At 37.6% G+C, this 22,291-nt stretch overlaps 1 protein-coding gene across 2 annotated transcripts in view; it reads right to left on the bottom strand.

Moving 5' to 3' along the window:
• The window catches only part of LOC140789932 (protein virilizer homolog), a 48,947-nt gene that overhangs the window by 12,246 nt on the left and 14,410 nt on the right, over positions 1 to 22,291 (bottom strand). For both annotated transcript variants that reach the window (XM_073139847.1, XM_073139848.1), the window contains exons 6-18: positions 21,745 to 22,113; positions 21,315 to 21,419; positions 21,013 to 21,195; positions 19,508 to 19,649; positions 19,239 to 19,420; positions 14,863 to 14,948; positions 14,017 to 14,065; positions 12,541 to 12,607; positions 11,948 to 12,429; positions 11,752 to 11,851; positions 1,615 to 1,748; positions 347 to 414; positions 57 to 273 (exon numbers count right to left, since the gene is read on the bottom strand). In XM_073139847.1, the coding sequence (XP_072995948.1) occupies positions 57 to 273; positions 347 to 414; positions 1,615 to 1,748; positions 11,752 to 11,851; positions 11,948 to 12,429; positions 12,541 to 12,607; positions 14,017 to 14,065; positions 14,863 to 14,948; positions 19,239 to 19,420; positions 19,508 to 19,649; positions 21,013 to 21,195; positions 21,315 to 21,419; positions 21,745 to 22,113 (2,184 nt within the window). The remainder of the gene's footprint in view (positions 1 to 56; positions 274 to 346; positions 415 to 1,614; positions 1,749 to 11,751; positions 11,852 to 11,947; positions 12,430 to 12,540; positions 12,608 to 14,016; positions 14,066 to 14,862; positions 14,949 to 19,238; positions 19,421 to 19,507; positions 19,650 to 21,012; positions 21,196 to 21,314; positions 21,420 to 21,744; positions 22,114 to 22,291) is intronic.

Below are 22,291 nucleotides of genomic sequence, written 5' to 3'. Positions count from 1 at the left end.
CAAATGCATCATCATTTTACAACCATAAAAAAAAAGCATATGAGAAACATGCATACCAGCAGGGAAAGCAGACTGCAGGCATCTTTTGGACCCAAGGCTAACAATGAAGTGGCCTGGACATTTTCAAGAAGGCAATGAAATAGGCCTGGTGCCCAACCAAACACTGGCCAGCAAGCAAGCGCCGACGTGATAAGATGGCAGGTGGCACCAAAGCCAAGAGCAGAGCAAGGATACAAGAAGGATAAGTCTGCAGCAGATGCTGCTAGTTTTGGGCTGGAGTAGTAACATTCAGATTCAGATAATATACATACTGTCAATAAGAGGAAGATAAGTAGAGTATATTTACCTAACTTCCCGATGTAGTTGTAGAAGTGCATTCAGTAATTTTTTGTTGCGATACTGTTCCTTCGTTTCCTACAAAGATTGATTTATATCCAATACAAATAGTCAATTATCTTGAAACTAATAGTGAAAACAAAAATTATAGGTCAAAGAATACAATACTTTGTCAAACAACAAAAATACTATATCCTACAAAAACAATGACAATATAAGTCAGTATTTTTAAATAATTTTATTTCAAGAAATACTTTAGTAAAATAGGTGAGATGCAAATCTAGCCATTTTGTTCACTAAAAAGGTATGTTTCTAAACTAATAGGAGAAGTGGTTTGTTAAGTCCAACAGAAGACATGAGGTGCAGAAAATGATCAAAACTTTAAGAACACTTTCATAGTCGATGAATCCCTTTCACTGAAAAACATCTGCTTTCACTGACAAATGCTTGCACCTATTTTGAAACAGTTTCCTAGCTCACTCATTTTCTTAACTACTTCGAAAAGAAGATACATGACATTGACATCATTTAGTGTGACAATAGGCTTACTCTTACATCCAAGGAGTCATGGAAATAACCCCTTCAGTAATGAGAGCTCGCAAGCATCTTGTCCTCCCTACTCTCTCCATTGAATGGTTGAAACTTGAAAGGAACCTCTGACACTATCATACCTTTTTTATATTTTGGAAATAAGATAATTAAAGAAAACAAGAACTTATGATTCGGTGTCCCATATTATCGTTACTTTAATACAAAGTTTCAGTCAATACTAAGAAAATAAGATATAAATATAAATATGAAGGAATAAGAGCTGAAGATAATATAATTGTCAATATGTTGACATATGCTGAAGCTATAAATTGTATTTATTGTGATAATCCAACTCATTTTGTGCTATTTTCCTATCCTAGCATTAGCCTATAGTTAACTGACTCAGTCCTATAAACCAAACTCAATTCATCAAACTAAAACAACTATAGCTAGCAACTGTTGACTCTTGAAAAGGTGTTATCAGGGAAGTTCCATCTTTTTCCACTTAAAAGTGAAGGGAAATCAGCTGCCTGCAATCTTCATCTTACATGACCTTACATAGCACTCAGTTGGACAGGCATTTGGACTTCAATATCATTTGAGAATAAAATGAAGATAATCTGCTAAGCAGATTCTTCACTTAAACATCTAGATATAAATAATTACATATCAGCTCCTATCTTCCTAGCATAGTTCATCAGATCTTTGCAAGAAAATAGTCTCAAATTTGGTGCTTTGAAACCTTACTTTTAATCTTTGCAAGAGATTAATCAGCAAGACAAGAGAGGGAATCATAAGATCAACAAGGCTCTGCTCATGACTACGGTCCAAAAGCAAGTCAGTTGTAGAGCTGAATTCTGCTCCCTCATCAACGAGATAATCTGAAGAAAAAACAATCAGAATTCAAATGCAAATTGCATAGTATAGAACCAATGAACAACTAGAGAATCATGATGATATAGATATTGCTGAAGGAGTATAGATCAAAGACATCATCAGTCACAGGACAAGGAGTACATAAAGACCATGTGTTCTATCCAGTATCCACCAGCCTAGGCTCTGAAATAAGTAGCTGAAAAATAAACATGACGAATGACAATCTAGTGAAATTTCATGTATAGTTATCTAGCTAACAGATAGATTATCAAATCAGAACTGCAAATTGTCTCCAAACTGAATATTAGTAACCAATAAGTTGACAAGAGTACTTAAAGGAAGGTATATGACTACATGTAACTCTGTCAGACGATCTAAAATATGTTGGAAAATCGTAAGTGAAAACATAAGTGAAACTGCAGGCATGGTACAGAGAAAGCCCGAGTAAACCTCCACTTACCAGAAAATATAAATTGTAACATTTACAGGGAAATTCAAAGAAAATGTCTTACACTCTACTGCCTCAAACATTTTTAGGTTATTATTGTGTTTGTTATAGTCTAAGTCTGTATTGAGTACGAGTCCAAATTAGACCGAATCCCTGAATTACAGGAATTTAATCTGCACAGTTCCAAAAAAATAATCAACAAATTATCAAAAGACGTCCGAAAAATATGAAATAAGAGAGATTGATTAGTAGCATTGTGATCTACGTTTTTGGTTTTGAAAATCTGTTCAAATTCGGACTCTATCTCGGGCGGAAGTGTGATCTAAGGCTTATTAGTTTGTTTCATTTTCGATTTTAGTTATCTTAGGACTATTTTAATTCATCTAAATTGAGCGTTATGGCTTGTATCTTAGGCATGCATTAAATTATTGAATAGATTACTCTTTTCTTCTGTCTCTCTCTATCTCTCTCTATCTCTCTATATATTTATCTTGGCCCTAGCCGTCTCTTCCATCTAAGACTTCTTTCCCCTCGTCTCTCTTTGCCTTATCCATCTCTACCTCCCGTACAATCTCGTCCTTGCCCTTGCCATAGCCAATCATAACCTTTGGCCATCTATCATATCTACAAACCACCACCACCATCAATTGCTGAGCCATCTCCACTACCCCACTCGGTCATCTTATCACCTCTAGCCTCCAACCCACAGTCAATCTCCATCTCTAGTAGCCCCACACCTCAGCCCTAGCCATCTTCCACTATCACCCTCATTAGCTCAAGCTACCCATTTACTGTATCGAAAATATAGATCTTTATACCAATACCACCTAGCTAAGCCTTTCATAGTCCTACTTTCAATCCAACTACCACCAATCAGCCTCCCTCAATCCCTATATGCCACCTAAAGCCCCATCCACACGAGCAAGCTAAAACAAGCCTAACCTGCAAGTCAGTCTGCATTAGTGCGCACCCATGGATCTCAATGCGCACCGCTTTCAGGAATTTGAGAAGAACTCTAGTGCCAAATAGGTTAGGTGCGCACCCGCCAGGCTCTTCGCAGCACCACCTTCAGAAATTGAGTCTCAAGTGGGTGCACTTGCTAAGCCTGATGCACACCGCATCCAAATAGCAAGCTAGTAAAGCTTTTTGCAGTCTAAGGATTCAGTTGCAATCCTTCACCGGGTTGCTTCATTAGAGGTATCCGAGCTAGTTAATCACATCATTAATAGTATCAGAGCTAGTTGGATTGCATCAATTTGGTTTCAGACTTGATTGGATCACACCAATTTGGATCCAATGATTAATAGCAAAGATCTATTAACTCCCTAAATAAAAGAGGTGGAGGACTAGATTTCAAAAATTGAGATAATCCATAGTTAGATGATGTTCTACTGAGTTCAATACTCTAGTCGTATCAAATCAGATAAGATACTCATTAGTCATTATGTATAATAGTTTTTGAAAATAAAAATAGTAAAACATATGCACTTGGATACTTCAAGCATATATCTTAAGACACTTTTCAGCAAGGATTGTTGCGCCAATGGGCACGGGTGTGCCAATGAGCTACATACATCTGGCACAAGGTATACACCAATAGGCTACAAATAGTTGGCACGAGGTGAGCTGATGGCATAGCCCCGTGTCATGCCATGACGAGCCTATATCCTCCAATATTGGTACAATATGTGGCAGCACCAATTGTGTCAAAGATACCCATCGTGGCAACAATTTCATTCTAGGGCTATGATCTTCAAAATCTAGGAATCAAAAAGGAAATTTGATTTCCTCAACTTTTTAAAAATTTTGAAATCTTTGCACTTAATACCACATTGAACTAAGAAATAAAATAGATTAGGCCTCGATTGGTTGTTGGTTAATGGATTCATTCTAGATTAAGGAACACCATTATAGATTTTTAAGCAAACATAGGATTATCCCTAAATCAGATTAGAAACAGTGCTCATGCTAGTTTGAAACTTTGAATCCCATTCCACATAACCATCTCAATTATAATTTACCCTCAATTTGACTAAAGTTGTTTCACATGTCATGTCAAAATCCTCTCATCCCTACCACCCACCTATCCATTCTAAAATATGATTAAACTGAACGGGAACTTTTAGTTTGAATGATAAAGTGAACTAGTTTTTCTCCTCAATTAGAATGAGTTTAGGCATAAAGTGACTTACCATTTTATCTTGCTAAAAGACTAAATGGCAGGGCTTGTTTTGACTCGATCAAGCTCGGGTGCAGGAAGGCAGTCTATGCAGTCGGAAGAAAATATTCGTCAGATATTCTCCCGCAGCCAGAAAATTACGAAACATGATGATTTTTATAGATTTTTAAGCAAACATAGGATTATCCCTAAATCAGATTAGAAACAGTGCTCATGCTAGTTTGAAACTTTGAATCCCATTCCACATAACCATCTCAATTATAATTTACCCTCAATTTGACTAAAGTTGTTTCACATGTCATGTCAAAATCCTCTCATCCCTACCACCCACCTATCCATTCTAAAATATGATTAAACTGAACAGGAACTTTTAGTTTGAACGATAAAGTGAACTAGTTTTTCTCCTCAATTAGAATGAGCTTAGGCATAAAGTGACTTTACCATTTTATCTTGCTAAAAGACTAAATGGCAGGGCTTGTTTTGACTCGATCAAGCTCGGGTGCAGGAAGGCAGTCTATGCAGTCGGAAGAAAATATTCGTCAAATATTCTCTCGCAGCCAGAAAATTATGAAACATGATGAGTTCGATCTGTAACTTCCTGATCTACGTTTTTAGTATTTACACCCTTCCCAGATTCGAATTATAACTAGGGCAAAATATGGCGAAAATATGGAAGTGTTGTTGGTGACGGGTGGTGGTGATAATGGTGGGGATGGAGTGGACGTGGGTTTCGGGTATGGTTTGCACAAGGTGCAGTAGGGTGAAGAAAGGAGGGAGAAAATGGTCGATATCCCAAGAAAGATGGAGAATCCGACAGTTGAAGGAGGCTAGGGGTAACCGACGACAAGATAGCATGTGGCTAGGGTTTGAGCGAGGAGGGAGAAGCTTCAAATTAGAGAGAAAAAAATAGGTTACTTAATGATTCCTTCGATAAAATCCTGATGAGGCTATCTTCCACATATTTAGAGGCTAGTCTAGCAACCAAACAACTAAGAAAAATAACTCTAATACAATTGTTCTCATCGCGGGACGTTCGAACGGCTCGGGAGCATGGTTCGCCGGATCGGCCGATCCCGATCTAGGCTTGATTCGAACTCTCTTTCTCTCTCTCTCTCACTCTTTCTTCTCACTCCTTCTCTATCTTTTTCTCTCCTTACGATATAACTATTGTTTCTCTTACGAAAGGATCTAGCTCCGATGAACTGCGACAACACAAGATCTAACTCCGCGAACTCCAACAAACTTTAGTATATAATTTTTAATTTATTTCTTTATTTCTCTCAATTTTTTACATTTCTTCCACTCTCCCTTTTATTTATTTTGTTTGATTTTCTTCCACTCACTTCTTTCTAATCTCTTCTTTTCAATTTTTATTGCACCATAGTTTTTCCTTTCTTTAGTTTCTTATTTTTGGTAAAAAAAATTTCTAAATTTTTAGAAGTTCTCTTACATTTTTAAATAATATTTAGAATTTTATGTCATTAAAAAATTCGATCTAATCTAGGCGGCCGATACGGCCGATCCGACTGTTACATATCGTCTTTTTGAAAAGCCGATCCATCCCGATTTTTCGAACCTTGCTTGCCAAGCATTCCAACAACCAAAACAGAGTCTCTGACTTTGCGAACGTGATGCAAGCGTTCAAATATCCCTTTTTTGCATTCGAACGGCCTAGTCAGAAAAGCTTATTCATCAAAACATCCTCAATTTACGCTGCACTCCACATTATATATTGGAGGCTAACCAGTTACCAAAACCACAATAAGTTCAATGTTAAATTGACACGACATAGCCTTTAATGGTGCTATCAACCCAGATAGTAGTCGTTGCGGAGAATCCGGCATAAGCTAGGAATGAGATTTCGGTTTAGACTTCCACCTCTGGTTTAACATCATCTTCATCCATGTCATCTAGCACCATCACCGTTGTCATCAATCGAGCACATTTGTGCCTTGCCGTGTATCTTTCATCATAAAAAAAAACCCTTCGCTATTAAACATGCTCTTGAGTTGGAAATCTATCCAACCCCGTACTCGATTGCTCACACGTTTGAACTCTTCTTAGTATGCCCTCACCGTAGTCTTTTGGGTCAGTTGGGTGAGGGCGGCTTAGAAGTCTTCATATCTGAAAGGTCCCAACCGAATACAAATGACGTCGACAGATACCGATAACACCTTTTGTGCATTAGGTGTTCGCTGGTACTTGAAAAATTATTCTGCTCGATAGGCCCGATCGACCAGATCGCCTCCGTTAAATTGCGGAAAGTTAAGGCAAATGGTTCCACCTTGGATGGCCACTTCTTCTTTCTTTGGTGGAAATACTCTCCTCTGCTCTATACCAACAGCTCTAGGAGGAAGTCTTGGTAATGCTGGTTCATCAAGCTCAGCCCATATGGCATCCTCTTCGTGGCGACGAAGTAGCAGTGCTTGATTGCGGAGAATCGTCGATGGCGGTTATGTTCACCTTTCAAGAGGCGTAGACAACAAAGGCCTTCTAGGTTGGCCACCCCCATAGCCCATGGATCCCAAAATTAGTCACTCCCAAGTCAAATTAGCTGATCCGGATCAAGATCAGGCCGGTTTTGGTCCTATTTCGAACAATATCGACCGATATAGGCTAGTTTCGTCCGTATCGGCTGAAAACAACAATATCGGCTAAATTTTTTTTTTTAGATTTAGGTCGAATCTAAAATGTATCTAACCTAGGAGACATTAATAATTGATGTCATCAACTGTTTTCTTTTTAATTTTTTAATTTTTACTCTATCTCTCACACACACTGTCCTCTCACTCTTACACTTCACCGAGTTTATTTGGCGGCCATTTCAGTGAGCTCCTTTGGCTAGTTCACACTTTGGTAAACTCAGATGAGTTTTTTTTTTCTTTCTCACCCACTTTTAACTCCTATTTTTTTACTATTATAGAACAGTAAAGAGATATCTCTCTCTTCATGTTATTCTGCAATAATAATTTGAGTATAAAAATTCGTCTAATTCAAGATGAAATTTATTATAGTTTTGAGTATGTTTTTCTTTTAATTTGTTTTTCTTTTAGTTTTTAAAGTTCATATATGACTATTTTATTTCTTATTTTTCTGTTATTTTTTATAAATTTTTAGAAATGTTTCTGCATTTCAAATAATATTTAGAATTTTTCGTAATTAAAAATAGTTCGATCCGATACGAGGGACCGATATGACCGATACAGACAATACGGCCGATAAGTATCGTTTTTTCTAACGGCTGATCTCGATCCCAATACCAAGTTTCGAAACCTTGCCATAGCCCTCATTTTCCTCCTCATATGCAGCATGAGATGATAGTGGAGGAGCCACTGGATGAACAGGGACAGTGGTACCTTCATGATAATACCGATCAGCCCCGTTATTAGGCCTCAGATCAAAACTGCTCATCGCAGGTGATCACACTGTTGGTTCTTCTTGGTGTCTTTGGCATCGATAGAGGAATCAGTCGTGGTGGTGAGGTTGACCTCGGCAGCGTCCTCGCCTCCAAATCTTCCATAGTGGTGTCCACGGGTTGAGAAGTCTCCCATTGGACTCTTGCAAACATGGCTCTTATCATAGTCATGGTGTCCGAAGAACAGTGGGTCTGATACCACTTGTTATGACCCGTCTCAACTACTCGATCAAGTTTGGGTGCAAGAAGGCAATCCGCGCAATAGAAGGAAGTTATTCGCCATATATTCTCCATAGCCAAAAAATTACGAAACTAAATAGGTTTGACCTATAACTTTCTGATCTACGTTTTTTATATTTACACCCTTCACCAATTCGGACTGTAGCTAGGGCAAAATACGGTGGAGTTACGGTGGTAGTGTTAGTGACGAGTGGTAGTGATATTGGTGACGATAGTGTGGATGTGGGTTTCGGGTATAGTTTGCCCAAGGTGCAGCAAGGTGAAGGAAGAGTGGGAGAAGATGGTCGGTATCCCAAAATAGATAGAGGGTCTGACCTTCGAAGGAGGCTACGAGTAACAGACAACGAGGTGATGCGCGGTTAGGGGGACAAGATAGGTTAACTCATGATTCCTTCGATAAAACCCTAACGAGGTCGGCCGTCTTCCACATATTTAGAGGCTAGCCTGGCAACCAAACAACTAAGAAAAATAACTTTAATATAATCATTCTCATAGCAGAGAATGAGCTTTAATACAATCATTCTCACAGCGGAGCGTTTAAACAGCCTCGCAAGGCATTCCAACGGCCAAAATAGGGTCTCTAACTTTGCGAACGCAATGCAAGTATTCGAATGCCCCTTCATTGTGTTCGAACGCCCCAATAAGAAAAGTTTATTCATCAAAACATCCTTAATTTAGGTTGCACTCCACATTATATATTGGAGGCTAACCAATTACCCAAACCACAATAAGTCCAATGTTAAATCGACTTGACTAACATAAGCTGAAAATAGTTTAAATTAAATTATAAAATTAACTCTCTATTTAGATAAGTGACTCATGCCATGGGCCTAATGTCCATGAGGTGATCCCATTTAACCCGGATTACATCAAGCCTCTCATTTCATACCTAAAAACCTATTATTTTGTACCTAAAAATCTGCATTAATTAATTACAAGCAAGCATTGCATACCTATAAAGCTGCATTGCTTATATAGAGGTAATTATGATCGTATAATTAGCATTGTTGTTTTACAAATACAAATTCCGATTGTGTACATATAACACCACATTGCAAAACAAAGTTCATAAAATTACAAACTCTTCGAGGTGCATATTAATTTTAATAATATTATTTCGGTGACTACATCTATCAACTCCAAAAGGTATTTTGGTCAATTTTCATGAGATATCTTCAATCTCCACTCCTTAAACAAGGATACGGAACACTTTAATTTGAATTTGTGTCAAATCAAAAATAATTCCCACTACCAAATGTATTTGCATCAATTGACGAAAGCCAAGTAATTCCCACTTCTTATTTCTACCATTACTCAACTTTATGCCACATTAAAAATAATTATTATACTACTTTTCTAGTTTACAAACAAACACCCTATGTTCCTTAATCAGATTAAAGGTATAATTTTATTAAAAAATGAGAAAAATTAAACTAGATTTCCCTTTAACCGGCAACCAAACAGCAAGGATTAGATTGTTTCTAAGGCTTAGAGGTGATAAGAGTTGATAAATGATATTAATCTCAAAGATGTTTTACTTCTAGGCATGAATTCTCATAAAGTTTAACAAAACTATTTAGCATAATACACGTAAACAAGATCATGGAGGGCCGTCCCATGGAATGGCCCGTGCTGGCCAGTGGTCGGCACATGCCGGCCCTGCCGCAAGAGAGGAAGATTAGTAGCGCTTCATCGTCGTCATCGCCGCTCGCGAGATTCATAGCTTAAGAATTTATTCGAATCGACCCGACAACCCGGCCCAACAAGGGCTAGGGCATCCACGTCGCGATCGATGACCTCGGGCATGGCGGGCGACGGCAAGGTTAGCGGCGACGAAGAGTCTTTAGTGAAAAGCTGATCGGAGGGGTGACGTGCGGCACCCTTCATGCCACGTGCCAGTATGCAGCTGGCACGACCATCGTTGAACAAGATTAATAAGCTAACCTAATCTAATATGCTGCTTATGAGTTACAAGTATTCTTGCTTTCAGTTACCTATATTAAATTTGAATTCAGCAAACTGACTCCCTGCCACTTCAACAACTTGACTAATTTAATCACTTCAACAACTTCACTAATTTAATCATCAGTAACAGCACAGCAGAAAATATCAAGCTATGATGTCCAAATACGAGCCACTGGAAGGCAAATTTTAAGATCTAGCAATAAAATTATGAGCATGCTCATTGGAGTTCTTCCACCAAAAGAAATAAATTTTTCCTTTAATGGAAACATAATATTGGTTAAGAGAAATTTTTCTAAGAGAACATTTATACAACACCATATGTAAAATTAAATATGGTACCACTAGCAAGTAGAATATGCTAATCAACGATGGTCGTGCCAGTGGCACGTGCCGTGCCGTGCCATCATAAGCACGGCACACCCTGCCATGCCAGTGGCATGCATTTAAAATATTTATAATAAACTTAGGATATTTAAAGATGTTTTTCAGTCTTCGATATATCAATCTTTAGTTTTTGGTTTAAATATATGTATTAAAAGTTTAAAACCTACATTATAATATTTTATCTTTAGATTATTTTTGTAAATGACATATTTTATTAAAGATAAAGCAACAATTAAATATAAATATTATTCAATACATACTACGATTGAAGACATTCATTAAAACTAATATTAATAATTTTAACTCCATAATATAATTGAACACATAATATTAATCGATAATAGTTTAATAATGAAAATTAATATCTAGTTAAACGTAAAATGACGAGGAGAATCAAATCCTTCATTTGTCAGCACAAGAATAACACGAAAATGTTGCATTAAATACTGTCGATATTCTTCAAAATTCATTGGCCGATAGTATTATTCGTTGTAACGTATCATAGTCTTCTTACAAATAAAAATTTTGTAATTCTCCTATAATATGATATGAATATCATACATGCAACGGGAATGAATGACACCAGCACAAACACACAATAAGTATATGCAGATTGTAAATATAGAGTATAATAATGGTGTTTTGGCTTTAGTAGGTATGATTGATATGATAGTAATTATGATGAACTCATATCATTCTGTGGGTGCACATCTCCTAATGTCCTGCTACCTACAGACTCAAGTCTTCTGTAAAAAGAATACCTCTCTAAGAAGGTTGTGTAACAGGGACGCATATCTCATCTCCATTATCATCGCCACCAGACTGAGTCTCATTATTATCACCATCACCATCGTCATCATCATTATCATCTCTAGTCTTACTATCATTAATTTTATCTAAGCCTTCTAAATAATCAATTGATCAGTTAATTTGATACTGATTGATGAAAATAGAAAAAATTTAAAAAAAAAATGGCTCCACATGGCACAATGGCTGGCACGAGGCCGTGCCGAACGGCACACAACCATGCCAACCCGGCACGGGTCAACACGAGGGTGTGCCATTGGCACACCCCATGCCAAGTGTCGTGCCATTACTGGCACGGCAAGTGCCAATCGGCACGACCATCCATGCTGCTAATCACAAATAACCAGTAGACAATTATTTTGAAGATACTGCTATGATTATTTAATAATTATCTACTTATGCATTAAGACATGTACACAATGTAAAGGAATTCGATACAGCAACATATTAACAGAGCTTACTTATTGGATAAGTAGATTAATATCATGCTTCACAAAATTTCACATAAATAGACAAAATAACAAACATGACTAATCCCAATACTAGAAAGGCTGAACTTAAAGTACTGACCGTAACTATTTGACAAGCGCTCAAGCATAGATTTGCAGTTGACTAAAACTACATATACGAGTGTAACAGCACCTTCCTCAAAAAGAGCCGCAGCGACAGTCTTCATAATCAAGATCATGATAAGATAAAACTTAATGTTAGAAGAGAAAAATAAAACTTGCATACTATTTAGGAAAGCTGAAATAACAGTCCTTACTGGATCTTCTGAAACAAATGCCAAAATACGAAATGCCATTGTCAGTTGAACTATAGAAGAACTGCGCAGCGCAACACCTTCAAAGTACTTATCTGAGACAAACTTCCCCAGAAGATTATCAATAACCTGGCCATCTGAACTGTTGGTTGAATCCCCAAGCAAATTCTCAATGTCAATTGAATCAGAGACAAGTACACTGGTTGAAGAAAGATGGGCATCTCCACCAGAAGCTAAAACGGCAGCATAACGAAGAAGCCCGGCAGCCCCATTCCTGTGGTAAATAACACCAGCATCTATCCATTCCAGCAACCTTGTAGGAGCATCCTTTCTGTTAGACCCTGGAGAAGATGAGTGAAGAGCCTTGTGAAGCTTTACAGCAAGTCCAATCCAAGATACAAGTGATGAAGCAGTTGAATCTGTGACCATCACTTCAAAGATTTCTGCAGCAGCATGAAATATGGCAAGACTTAACGGAGCCGCTCCTGTAATAACTAAACTGGGTGAGTGAGGGATGCATACTTAATAAAATATTAAAATGAAAGAAATAAAAGATGAATCTTCATCTCAAAGAACAAAAAGGATTTGTAGTCTACCACTGTTCAAATCAGCTGCCTCTACATCCTTGTATGAATGCAACGAATCCAAAAGAACTGATACTGCCTATATCATTATAACAAGCATTAAACTTGCAGCTCAATAATTTAAAGGGAAATTTTCAAATAATACCCTACATTTTTACTATTTTTTTATTAGCATATCATTTTTGAAGATTTTGTAATTAGACCCCTCTTTTTTCCCTACAATTTAAATATAATACCCAGTGTTAACCCAACCATTTTCAAGCAGAAAGGTATTAAGTTATTAACCAATGAATATTTTATTAGAATACTAAGGCTAATTTCTAAAATACATAAATTACCCTACTCTCTCTTCTCCATTTCATTTAAGGGTTAATAACCGGCATTCTTGGTTAGACCCTTTTTCTCAAGTTGTTCGAAGCCCCTCCACCAAGCCATTGAAAGTTGTTTTGGGGAGAAAGGGCCTAGTTGGAGAGGAACATTCAGAGCTAGAGGAGCATATTGATTTGGTGAAGTGGACTATAATGGGGTATTGCCTTGGTGTGAGGAAGAGGGATTTGTTCGGGGGAGAGGGTTCCGATTTGCGGATAGACAATCGGTTTGCTTTAGTGCAGATCTAGATTAGAAATTTTTCTAAGGGTATTTTAGTAACTATATCAGTAGAGTTACATAACTCATAGAATTAGTTTAATGGCAATTAATCAAAGTCATGGATGGCCATGCCGACCGGCACGAGGTGTGCCGATCGACACTTGCCGTGCCAGCGGCGTACTAGCATGTGGCACGAGGGGTGCCGCACGGCACCCCTCCTAATAGTTCTGCCGATCGTCATGGACTTCGTCGATGAGCTACCCATTGCCGATCACTATCGTCGTCGTCAATTGTCGTCACACGAGCTCGCATAGGGTGCCCTAGCCTGAGGGAGGAGGAAGAGAGATAGAGAGAGAGAGAGAGAGAGAGAGAGATAAGGTTATCGGTTAAAAACTATCTGAATCCACAACTTAAGTTTTTAATCGATAACCTTCTCTCTCTCTCTCTCTCTCTCTCTCTCTCTTCCTCCTCTCTCGGGCTACGACACCCGACGCGAGCTCGGGCGACGGCAACAGTGACGGTAAAGGCAAGCGGCGATTGGCGACAGCAACGGCGAAGATGAAAGTGAGTATCCCTTTTTTTTCTTTCCTTCTCTTACGGCACGGCCGACAATTGTTGCGGCACGTTCTGTGTCGTGCTGTGCCGACTAGAACGTGCCGTGCCGTGCCGTGTGTCGACTAGAACGTGCCGTGCCGTGTCGACTACCATCGTTGATCAAAGTAACAGTATGGCATTATATAAATTATAGGAAAAAAGAAAGGATCAGATTACAAAATCCTCAAATATGATGTCATTAGTAAGAAAAAGAGGAAATTATAGGGTATTATTTAAAATTTCCCTAATTAAAAAGAAAATCATTGTGCTTCCAGAACAGATAAAATTAAGAGATTAGTAGCATACCTCTGGAAAGTAGCTTAGAGCCAATAATGCTTGACGACCAGAATCAGACCTGCATTACTTGGATGCAAGGTGCATCATGCACCACATGCACATAATTAGATTGTAAAAACATGTATCACTGAAACACTCACATCCTACATATCTGTACTCCATGTTCCCCATTTCAGAAGTATGTCAGATTGATTCTCTTTTTAGGATAAGTAAGATTCAGGTCCTTTGACTTATAAAATAAAATGTTGTTGCGGTTGTCCACAACATCAAACTCTGATAAGCATTGACAAAGTAAGCTTCTGGAATTTGAATTAACACTCATATCCTAAATGAAAAATATGTTCCCCATGTATCCCTATTTCACAATATGTAGGTTCACATTTTCAAGAATTAATAAGATTCAGACCTTTTGAGGTATGAAATAGATTCTTCTTATAGTGATTCACAGCATTAACATCTCATAAGGGTTGACAAAATAAGTATGTTGCTTCAAATAGCTTTTGAATGGCATATGAAATATGGACTTATGGAGTAATCAGAACTTAAATGTTCCTTAAAATTTATATATGCCATAGAAGATTTTATGGCATGATTGATCATTATTGAAAAAGAAAATCGTATGGACAATATGAATTTTTAATTTCTTATAATTTAAGCATTTGAACACATGACTCAAATGTGTTTTTAGTTTTTCTTCCCTAAGTATTAATCAGCTCATTGCACCAACCTATAGTGTGTTACTCTTTCTTAGTGTAATAGCACACAATTTACCAAATCAGTCACTCAGATAGACATCCTAGTCAAACAGAACTATGTCCGTGCCTGAAACATTGAATGAAAGTTAACATAACTAACCTGGAGATAGCACAAAGTTCCCAGAGAACCCATAAAAGCTCATCAGAATTCGGAGTAGCTGCAAGCAAGCGACCAACAGCAGTCCCCTACAATGCAATAGAAAAAATCAGCAAGTCAAGGAAAGTAGAGACAACAAGTACATTGAAAAATCAGAGCAAACTTTATCAGTAGATCTGTTAGTTCATTCTGGATGTTGTATACGCAGCTATGCAGATAGATATATACACACCTATATGCATATTACAATAGTGTGAACCAAAGGAAAATAATCAAGAATCTGTATAAAGTGGTAAAATAAAGAGCAAAGCACCATCTATGTGAGTACCAGTAACCAGTAGGAAGGGTTCTCTCTTGGTTTAGTCTATGCATGAAAAGATTCTTTTCATTTACCTTTCCCCTACCAAAGAGATACATGAATTTTATTCAAGTACTACTCTAGCTAGAGGACTATTTTTTGATTTAATGATAATAGTTCCATGGATTTCACATATTTAAAAGTTAATGACCTAACATACTACATTAACCGGAAACATGCTAAGGAACAAAAATAACAGATTAATACGATATTTAAAAGAGAAAGGATCCTAATTCATCTTGCTAAAACATTACATTCTCTTAAATTAACAACAAAGCTGTTGAGAGTTTCAAGGAACCATAAATGACTCATAAATCAAACAGAACTTGATTAGAATCTTAGACAAGCCTATGTTCATGAAGAGTACCTCAACTATGCCACTAATCATCTAAGGCAGGTCTAAATGTTCATTAGGAGTTCAGCTAAGCTAACTAGCTGAATAGTTGATGTCAAAACCAAAAAAATAGAGGTGGGTGCACGTGCTCTGCACGTGCAGCCCCTCCCCTCTCCCTCTCCAGCACGCAGCTGATTTGGGGGGATTTCATCTAATCCGAATTGGATTAGATTTAATCCTCTCCTAATCTATAATTAGCCCTAATCCTCTCTCTTTGGAACCCTAAGCCCTCTTTTCTCTCTCTCTCTCTCCCTCTTTTCTTCCTCCTTCACCGACGGAGTCGTCACCGTGGAATCGGCCAGCCGGAGCATCGCCGGAGCCAGCAGAGACCACCACACGACTCCCCCGTAAGCCCTCTTCCACCCCTCTAATTTAATTAAAGATTAAATAGGTAAATCCGAAATACCTAATTTGCGGAATTCGGCCTCGTCGGCAAATCTGGCCGGCCGGCGGCTTCGAGTCGCAACCGCATCATCACCGGAGGCTTCGTGCTTCAAGCCTGGTGTCGGAGATGTCTTCTACGAGGCCCTCGTGGCTCTTATCGGCGTTGGATTTCGCGTCGGCCATCGTTGCTGAGTCTTCCTCCATCTCGTGAGGACGACAGAGGAAGGGTGAGAGGGAGAGGAGAGGTTGAAGGTGGTCGTGAAGGGGTCGCCGGCGAGAGGTCGCCAGCGGTCACCCTCTCCCTCAGCCATCTTCTCGCGTCGGTCGCGAGGGGGGGGGGGGGGGAAAGGGTTGGCTGGGCTCGGGTTTCACCCGAGCCAACCACCTTTTCCTTTTAAGTCGGGTTCAGTTCGGGTTTGGATTTCGGATCCACAAACCGGAACCGAACCATTAAGTTGGTGGGCTGCGGGTTAGCCCGAGCCCAATTCAATTAATTCGGCTGGGCCTCGGCCCAATCCGATTTAGTTGATTTCTTTTGGATTGGGTCGGGCCAGCAGCCCAGCCCAATTGATTTGGGCTTATTTTAGCCTAAATTAATTATTCTTAGGTTAAATTGTATAAACATTTTTAATAATTGTTTTGATTAAAAAAAAATGATATTGTTATTTATTATTTAAGGTGGTGATTTTTAGTACGTGGGCTAGAGATTTGAGATTTTGGTTGTCTTGCCTAGACTCAGGTGAGTGGGTTCACTCACGTGTTTATTTTATTGTATTTCGTATTTTTGCCAGACCATGTAAATCTTCTGCGTGCAAATTATTTATTTCACCCTCATGTGTAAAAATTTAATTGCTTTATTTTCTGTGTGCATTTAATTATTATATTCAGTGCATCACCATACTTCGTGCTAATATTGAGAATTTTGAAAAGAAAATGAGACTAGTATTGATGACTTAGAGAAACAGTCCCGGTTTTCCGTGGTGACTCAAGTCTATTTGGAAGTCCAAGGGAAAGTCCTAAATTAGATCACTGCGGTGACTTTCTTAGGTGACTCTGGCGGGGTTAGGGAACAGTCCTAGGAAAAATGAGAAAATTTCCTAGGTGACTCTAACTTCTCTCAACGGTTAGAGGAAAAGACAGAGTGTGTTGATCACAGGGTGATACCTCGATGACCCTAACCGGATCAGCTACGAAGAAAAGTCCCGAGCGTCATCTCGAGGTGACTTCTAGTTGATGTGGATCCACAGGGTTTAGACCCATTGAGACATATGACATTTTAAATATCAAAAGGATGTTGATATGTGAAAAACATGCAAGGTTACAAATTGTGACATTTCTCTATTGTTATCTTGTTATTATTTAGAGAGCATGCCTATTGCATATTATGATATTGTTACTTTTTGTTTAATTTGCGAGCATTAATATGCGGTAAAAATTTATTTGGTTCGAGTGGATTCCACTCACTGAGCTATAGTTGTTGGCTCACGAGTTCTATTGTTTTTTTTTGTATTTGTTTATTTATTTCAGGTAATAGTCAGCGGGGCGCCTGAGCGTGATGTACCCGGATTCCACCTCCACTTAGGATCCACCCATTTACCTTTCCGCTCTTTTAGATTTTGTGCTTTAGATATAGAAGTTTTATTTTAGTTTATTTTAGTTTAGAGACTTAAAAACATTAACATTGTTTATTTTTTTTATTGCATTTTAGTAATAAAGTATTTTTTTAAATAAGCAAATTCTCATTTTATTTATTTATCTTATCATCGTATACGTAGAGAGTATTGCTAAGGCTTCGTGCATCTCAAGCATATTGAGATGCATGGCCGGTCATGATTCCTAATTTGGGTCGTGACAGTTGAGGTTCAAACTTCAAAACTTGTGCCTCCCTGAATCATCCCCATCTCGACATCATGCCACTCCATTCCAAATTGTCACTGACTACTACCTAGAACGAGGATATCCGCTAAAGCTAGCAATAAAGTCTGACAAAAATTATCGCATCGTGTAGCCAACAAATTGAGATATCAAATAAACTAGACCCTGAAATGTGGTGCCAATGACATGAGTCTTGTTGACCCAGATCCAGCAAAACCACATTCCATAGCATGTGCAATGCCAATTGTAGGCATTCCCTATCATACCGCTGCCATACCAAACCTCTTAATACTCTAAATAAAAGTTTAACTCTTTAGAACTTGAAATAGCTTTTAATGGCTAAATAAATGTCTTTTAGTCCTATACATAGGTGTAACAGATACAATTATGTGTTAGAAGAATGAGTCATTTTCAAGGAATAAAAGTGTGAAGTTAAAATGCATGCATGTTTAATTAAAATTGCATCACAAATTACAGTGAAATAATGAATCGATAAGGGCCTTGGCAGCAAACTAAACTTGCTATCTTGTGTTACCATATCGATAACGATGAAGATCACCTCCACAAACACACCTAAGCATCTTGTGTGTGAGCGATCAATGTTCACAAGTCGACTGATCGATAATGAAAGTGAAGTAGCTCAATTGAAGGTAAATCTACTTGAATCACAAACCAATTAGAGTCATATTTGACGATTTATCGTATTTATATTTTATGATTTTTTAAGTTGGAAAAAAAATGGAAAACCCTAATTTTGTATTTGTGGCTGAGATTTTAATCAATAAAGTGAAAACAACCCATATAGAGTAGAATTACTTAGATTCTACATCATTAGAATCCAATTTAATGGCTTCCCTACATTTTGCACTTCCAAAATTGAGATAAAAAATATAGGGAACATGAGTTTTGTTTACTTTTTACTAGTGAAATTTCAATCAATACTTGCAATCGGGTTGAGATCAACCCATATGTAGTAGATTTACCTAGATCTTACGATAATTAAGCTCCAAAATTAATGATTTTAAATAAATTTCCCTTAGTTTTTCTCAATAAATCTCAATAGATCGTGGTTCTTTAGCTTAGGCCCATGGCACTGTTGATATCTTATTGCCATGATACATACCACTGCCAGCCCTTCCGACAATTGCTGTCCTAAAATGCTAATTATAATTTATAAGTTGATTAATGTGACCATATATCAGCAATATCAATGACTAACCACATAGAAATATGCATATTTTCAGCACGGCAATCCTTGCCCTAAAATGTTAATTAGAAGTAATCATGGGTAATGATATATGAGAAATCATAGATCAGCAATACAGGAACATGCATATCTCATCCATTCAGCGTCCAGTCTGTGCTTACCACTTTAAGATGGAGTTCTGTGATCATTCCAATTTCCTGTGGGCGACAAAAGAATCCCTTTGACAAAAGGACAGCTACCTGTCTAAGAGTCATGCATTCCGTCTTATTGATATCTTCAACATCTCGAAGAGAAAGAATTAAGAGCTCAGTAGCTTCAGGTTGCATAAGCAGGAAAGAAAAGCCTGCAAAGCAAAAGTAGATAGATCATACCATCAGAGTTATAAGCTATGTCAAAATATAAATTTCTAGTCTGCAAAGAATAGAAGGACCTGAACGACAGAAAAGAAGAGAAAGAAGTATGGACTCAATTGATGAGGCGATCTCTAAAAAAATGTCCGATGTGCTCCCACTTGCTGATCGCAGTATAGGATACGATAATAAAGCAGCTGACAAGGGAAAAAATCCTCTCTCCTGTTTCAAAAGAACCAGTGACAAGGGCTAAGAAGTAATCCTTATTCCATAGGCCTTGTCAAAACCATATCTATACATTCTGAAAGAAAGCAAAACTCGCAGACTTAATATTACAGGGCTTCATATTCTAAAAAGCATGACAAGGAAGCAGCCCCCAGAAAAAAATCCTATATACCATACAACCAAAACATATAAGTCAAAAGATTATATAGTGTCGTATGGTAACCTAAATAATTAAGCAAAGATCAAAGAAATGAGATAATCTGTGGTCACCTTTCAACCTATTCTCACCCTAGATTAGACATCATCAGACAAGAAACGAGCAACACAAAAAGCTTAAATGGAAACTGCAAGTGATGACCGAGTACATGAAAGTAGTTGATGTTTATTCTCTAAATGATGTCAACCTTCTTCACCATGCATGGGCATTGTTATATTTATTTGACAACTAACACCCATATGCCGTTGCCTTACACAATAACACATCATTTTTGCTCTTTATAGAGCTTTTACCTCGTCTGGGTTTTGGCATCATGACAATTAGGCAACCTAGTCAGAAATGAGAAAAAGAATAACTTGAAACAATGGTGAGGCCAAAAACAAGATCAGATAGAACTTTCTGATCCATAACTACAAAAATGAATTTTCTGTTGGAACTGTCAAACACATGAAAAAAGGAAATAGATATAAACAGAAAAAAAGTCTAAAAACAAAGTCCAGAAATAACTGTCCTGTTAGAAACAGTGTAACTACTGTGGAAGCAACACACACAAAAACGAAATACACAAAATAGACCCACACAACTAACCCAAAGATAAAAAAAATTGGAAATAGGAAAATGAACACAAACACAATAATATGGAGGATTGGAGGAGGTAAACATTTCTTTGAACATTATTCTGCCAGTAGGGTGAAAAGGGCCAATTAATGACCCAAATTACGGATAAAAAATTGGTAAGAATAATTAAGGAATAAGAATAACTTATATTGAGATATAGAACACTCTTTGGTTTCTCAGTTTCAAACTGAACCGCTTACAAGGAAGAAGGGTTCTCAATGTATTAGTACCTTATTAGAAAAATATTATTCTCTCAAAATGTGTGATATTAATGCAAGTTTTAAGAATATAACAAGCATAGATATATAGGATATGATACAAAAAAGTAACCAGGAACTGAAATATAAGATATGCATATAGCCTAAAATAAACTCTTATACCACGAACAGGAGACCTGCAGATTTTCATGTTTACCATTGTACTGTATATATTAGAGTTTAGGTCAGCCAAGGCAAAGTATTCACAATAATGTAGGGCTTCAAGAATATCAAAAATAACAAAGCATACAAATATTTACAATATTACCTTGAGATGGGATAGCAAGTACGGGTCAACATCGAAACTGGTAAAACTATACTTGGATGTCGCCATAAAGTTGACAGTTGCTTTATAAGATAATAAACCATCAGAATTGTCCAAACTAGATGTTCGCCGTGCAAAATCCACCGATAAAGGATCATCAATAGGCCCACACAAATTTATCAATTTCTGCATCAATACTTATCAGCAAATAACAGAGACACAATGTGCTCAAGCATAAGTACAACAAAACATCTATACTGATCATTCATATTTATCCACAAAAGGTAACCAAAGCAGGAACATACCAAAATTTGCTTAAGCTGAGAATTTGCAGTGACAAGTGATGCAACTCCATCAGTAGTAAGTCGGCAATCAGCTGGTTGGTGAGCTAGTAAGGAAACAACAGCACACTGCAAATTGGAAGGACAGACTAATATAATGCTTACAAATGTTACAAAAAATAAGTTTCACTAGAATCTTTATATTAAATTTAAAAGTTTGGGAGATATTTTTACTATTTTCTTGTCCTTGATTGCAAAAAGCATTTGTGAAAAGCTAATCCCAAGATGGATTGAAAAACTCAGTTTACTTCATTTAGGTTCATCTTTTATGAATCCCAAGATGCATTCAATGACTACAAAGTTGTAAAAACTTTTGCCATAATTTTAACAAAAAGTTAGTGTGTGTGTATATATATATATAACCACATTTGTAGTGTCTTAACAAGTTGCAAACCTCATATCTGGAGAGTATCTCATAAAAACGCAAGCGGTGCAGTGCATAGGTTGCAAGAGATGCAACATCATGTCTTTGCTTTTCCAATAACAGCTTCAGTAAATAACAGTAACCATCACTACTACAGATTGGAATGTCACCATCTCCACGTGGCCACCATCCTAAATATGCTTCACATCCAATGCCATGCCGGGTAGCACACTCAATGATACCAAGTAAGAGTAATGTGATAACTGTTGACTTTTGCATCTGTTGACAACATAAATGAACAATATGCTCCATTCCACCACCACTAACAAAATGAAAGCAACTTTCTCTTGAAGAGCAGAGGAGAAGGACCAAGCCCAATGCCAAAATCAAGCTTTTGTTCTGAATGAAACAACAGAAGGATTTCATATGATTAGTGTAAAACAAAATCGTAATGCCTTTCCATTGATATATTAACCCATGTTTGGTTTGAGGCCAAGGCTACTCCTTAAACTTGGCTAGTGACCCCTAATCATGTTCATAACCAAATACCATTTTGTCCCTAACCATGTTCATAATA

This window comes from Typha latifolia, chromosome 5, assembly GCF_019914945.1.
Source record: "Typha latifolia isolate L0001 chromosome 5, TyphaL0001v2, whole genome shotgun sequence".
In the NCBI taxonomy this organism is placed as follows: domain Eukaryota; kingdom Viridiplantae; phylum Streptophyta; class Magnoliopsida; order Poales; family Typhaceae; genus Typha; species Typha latifolia.
Note: the sequence above shows the minus strand (reverse complement) of the source record. Positions and strands in the feature narration are given on the sequence as shown.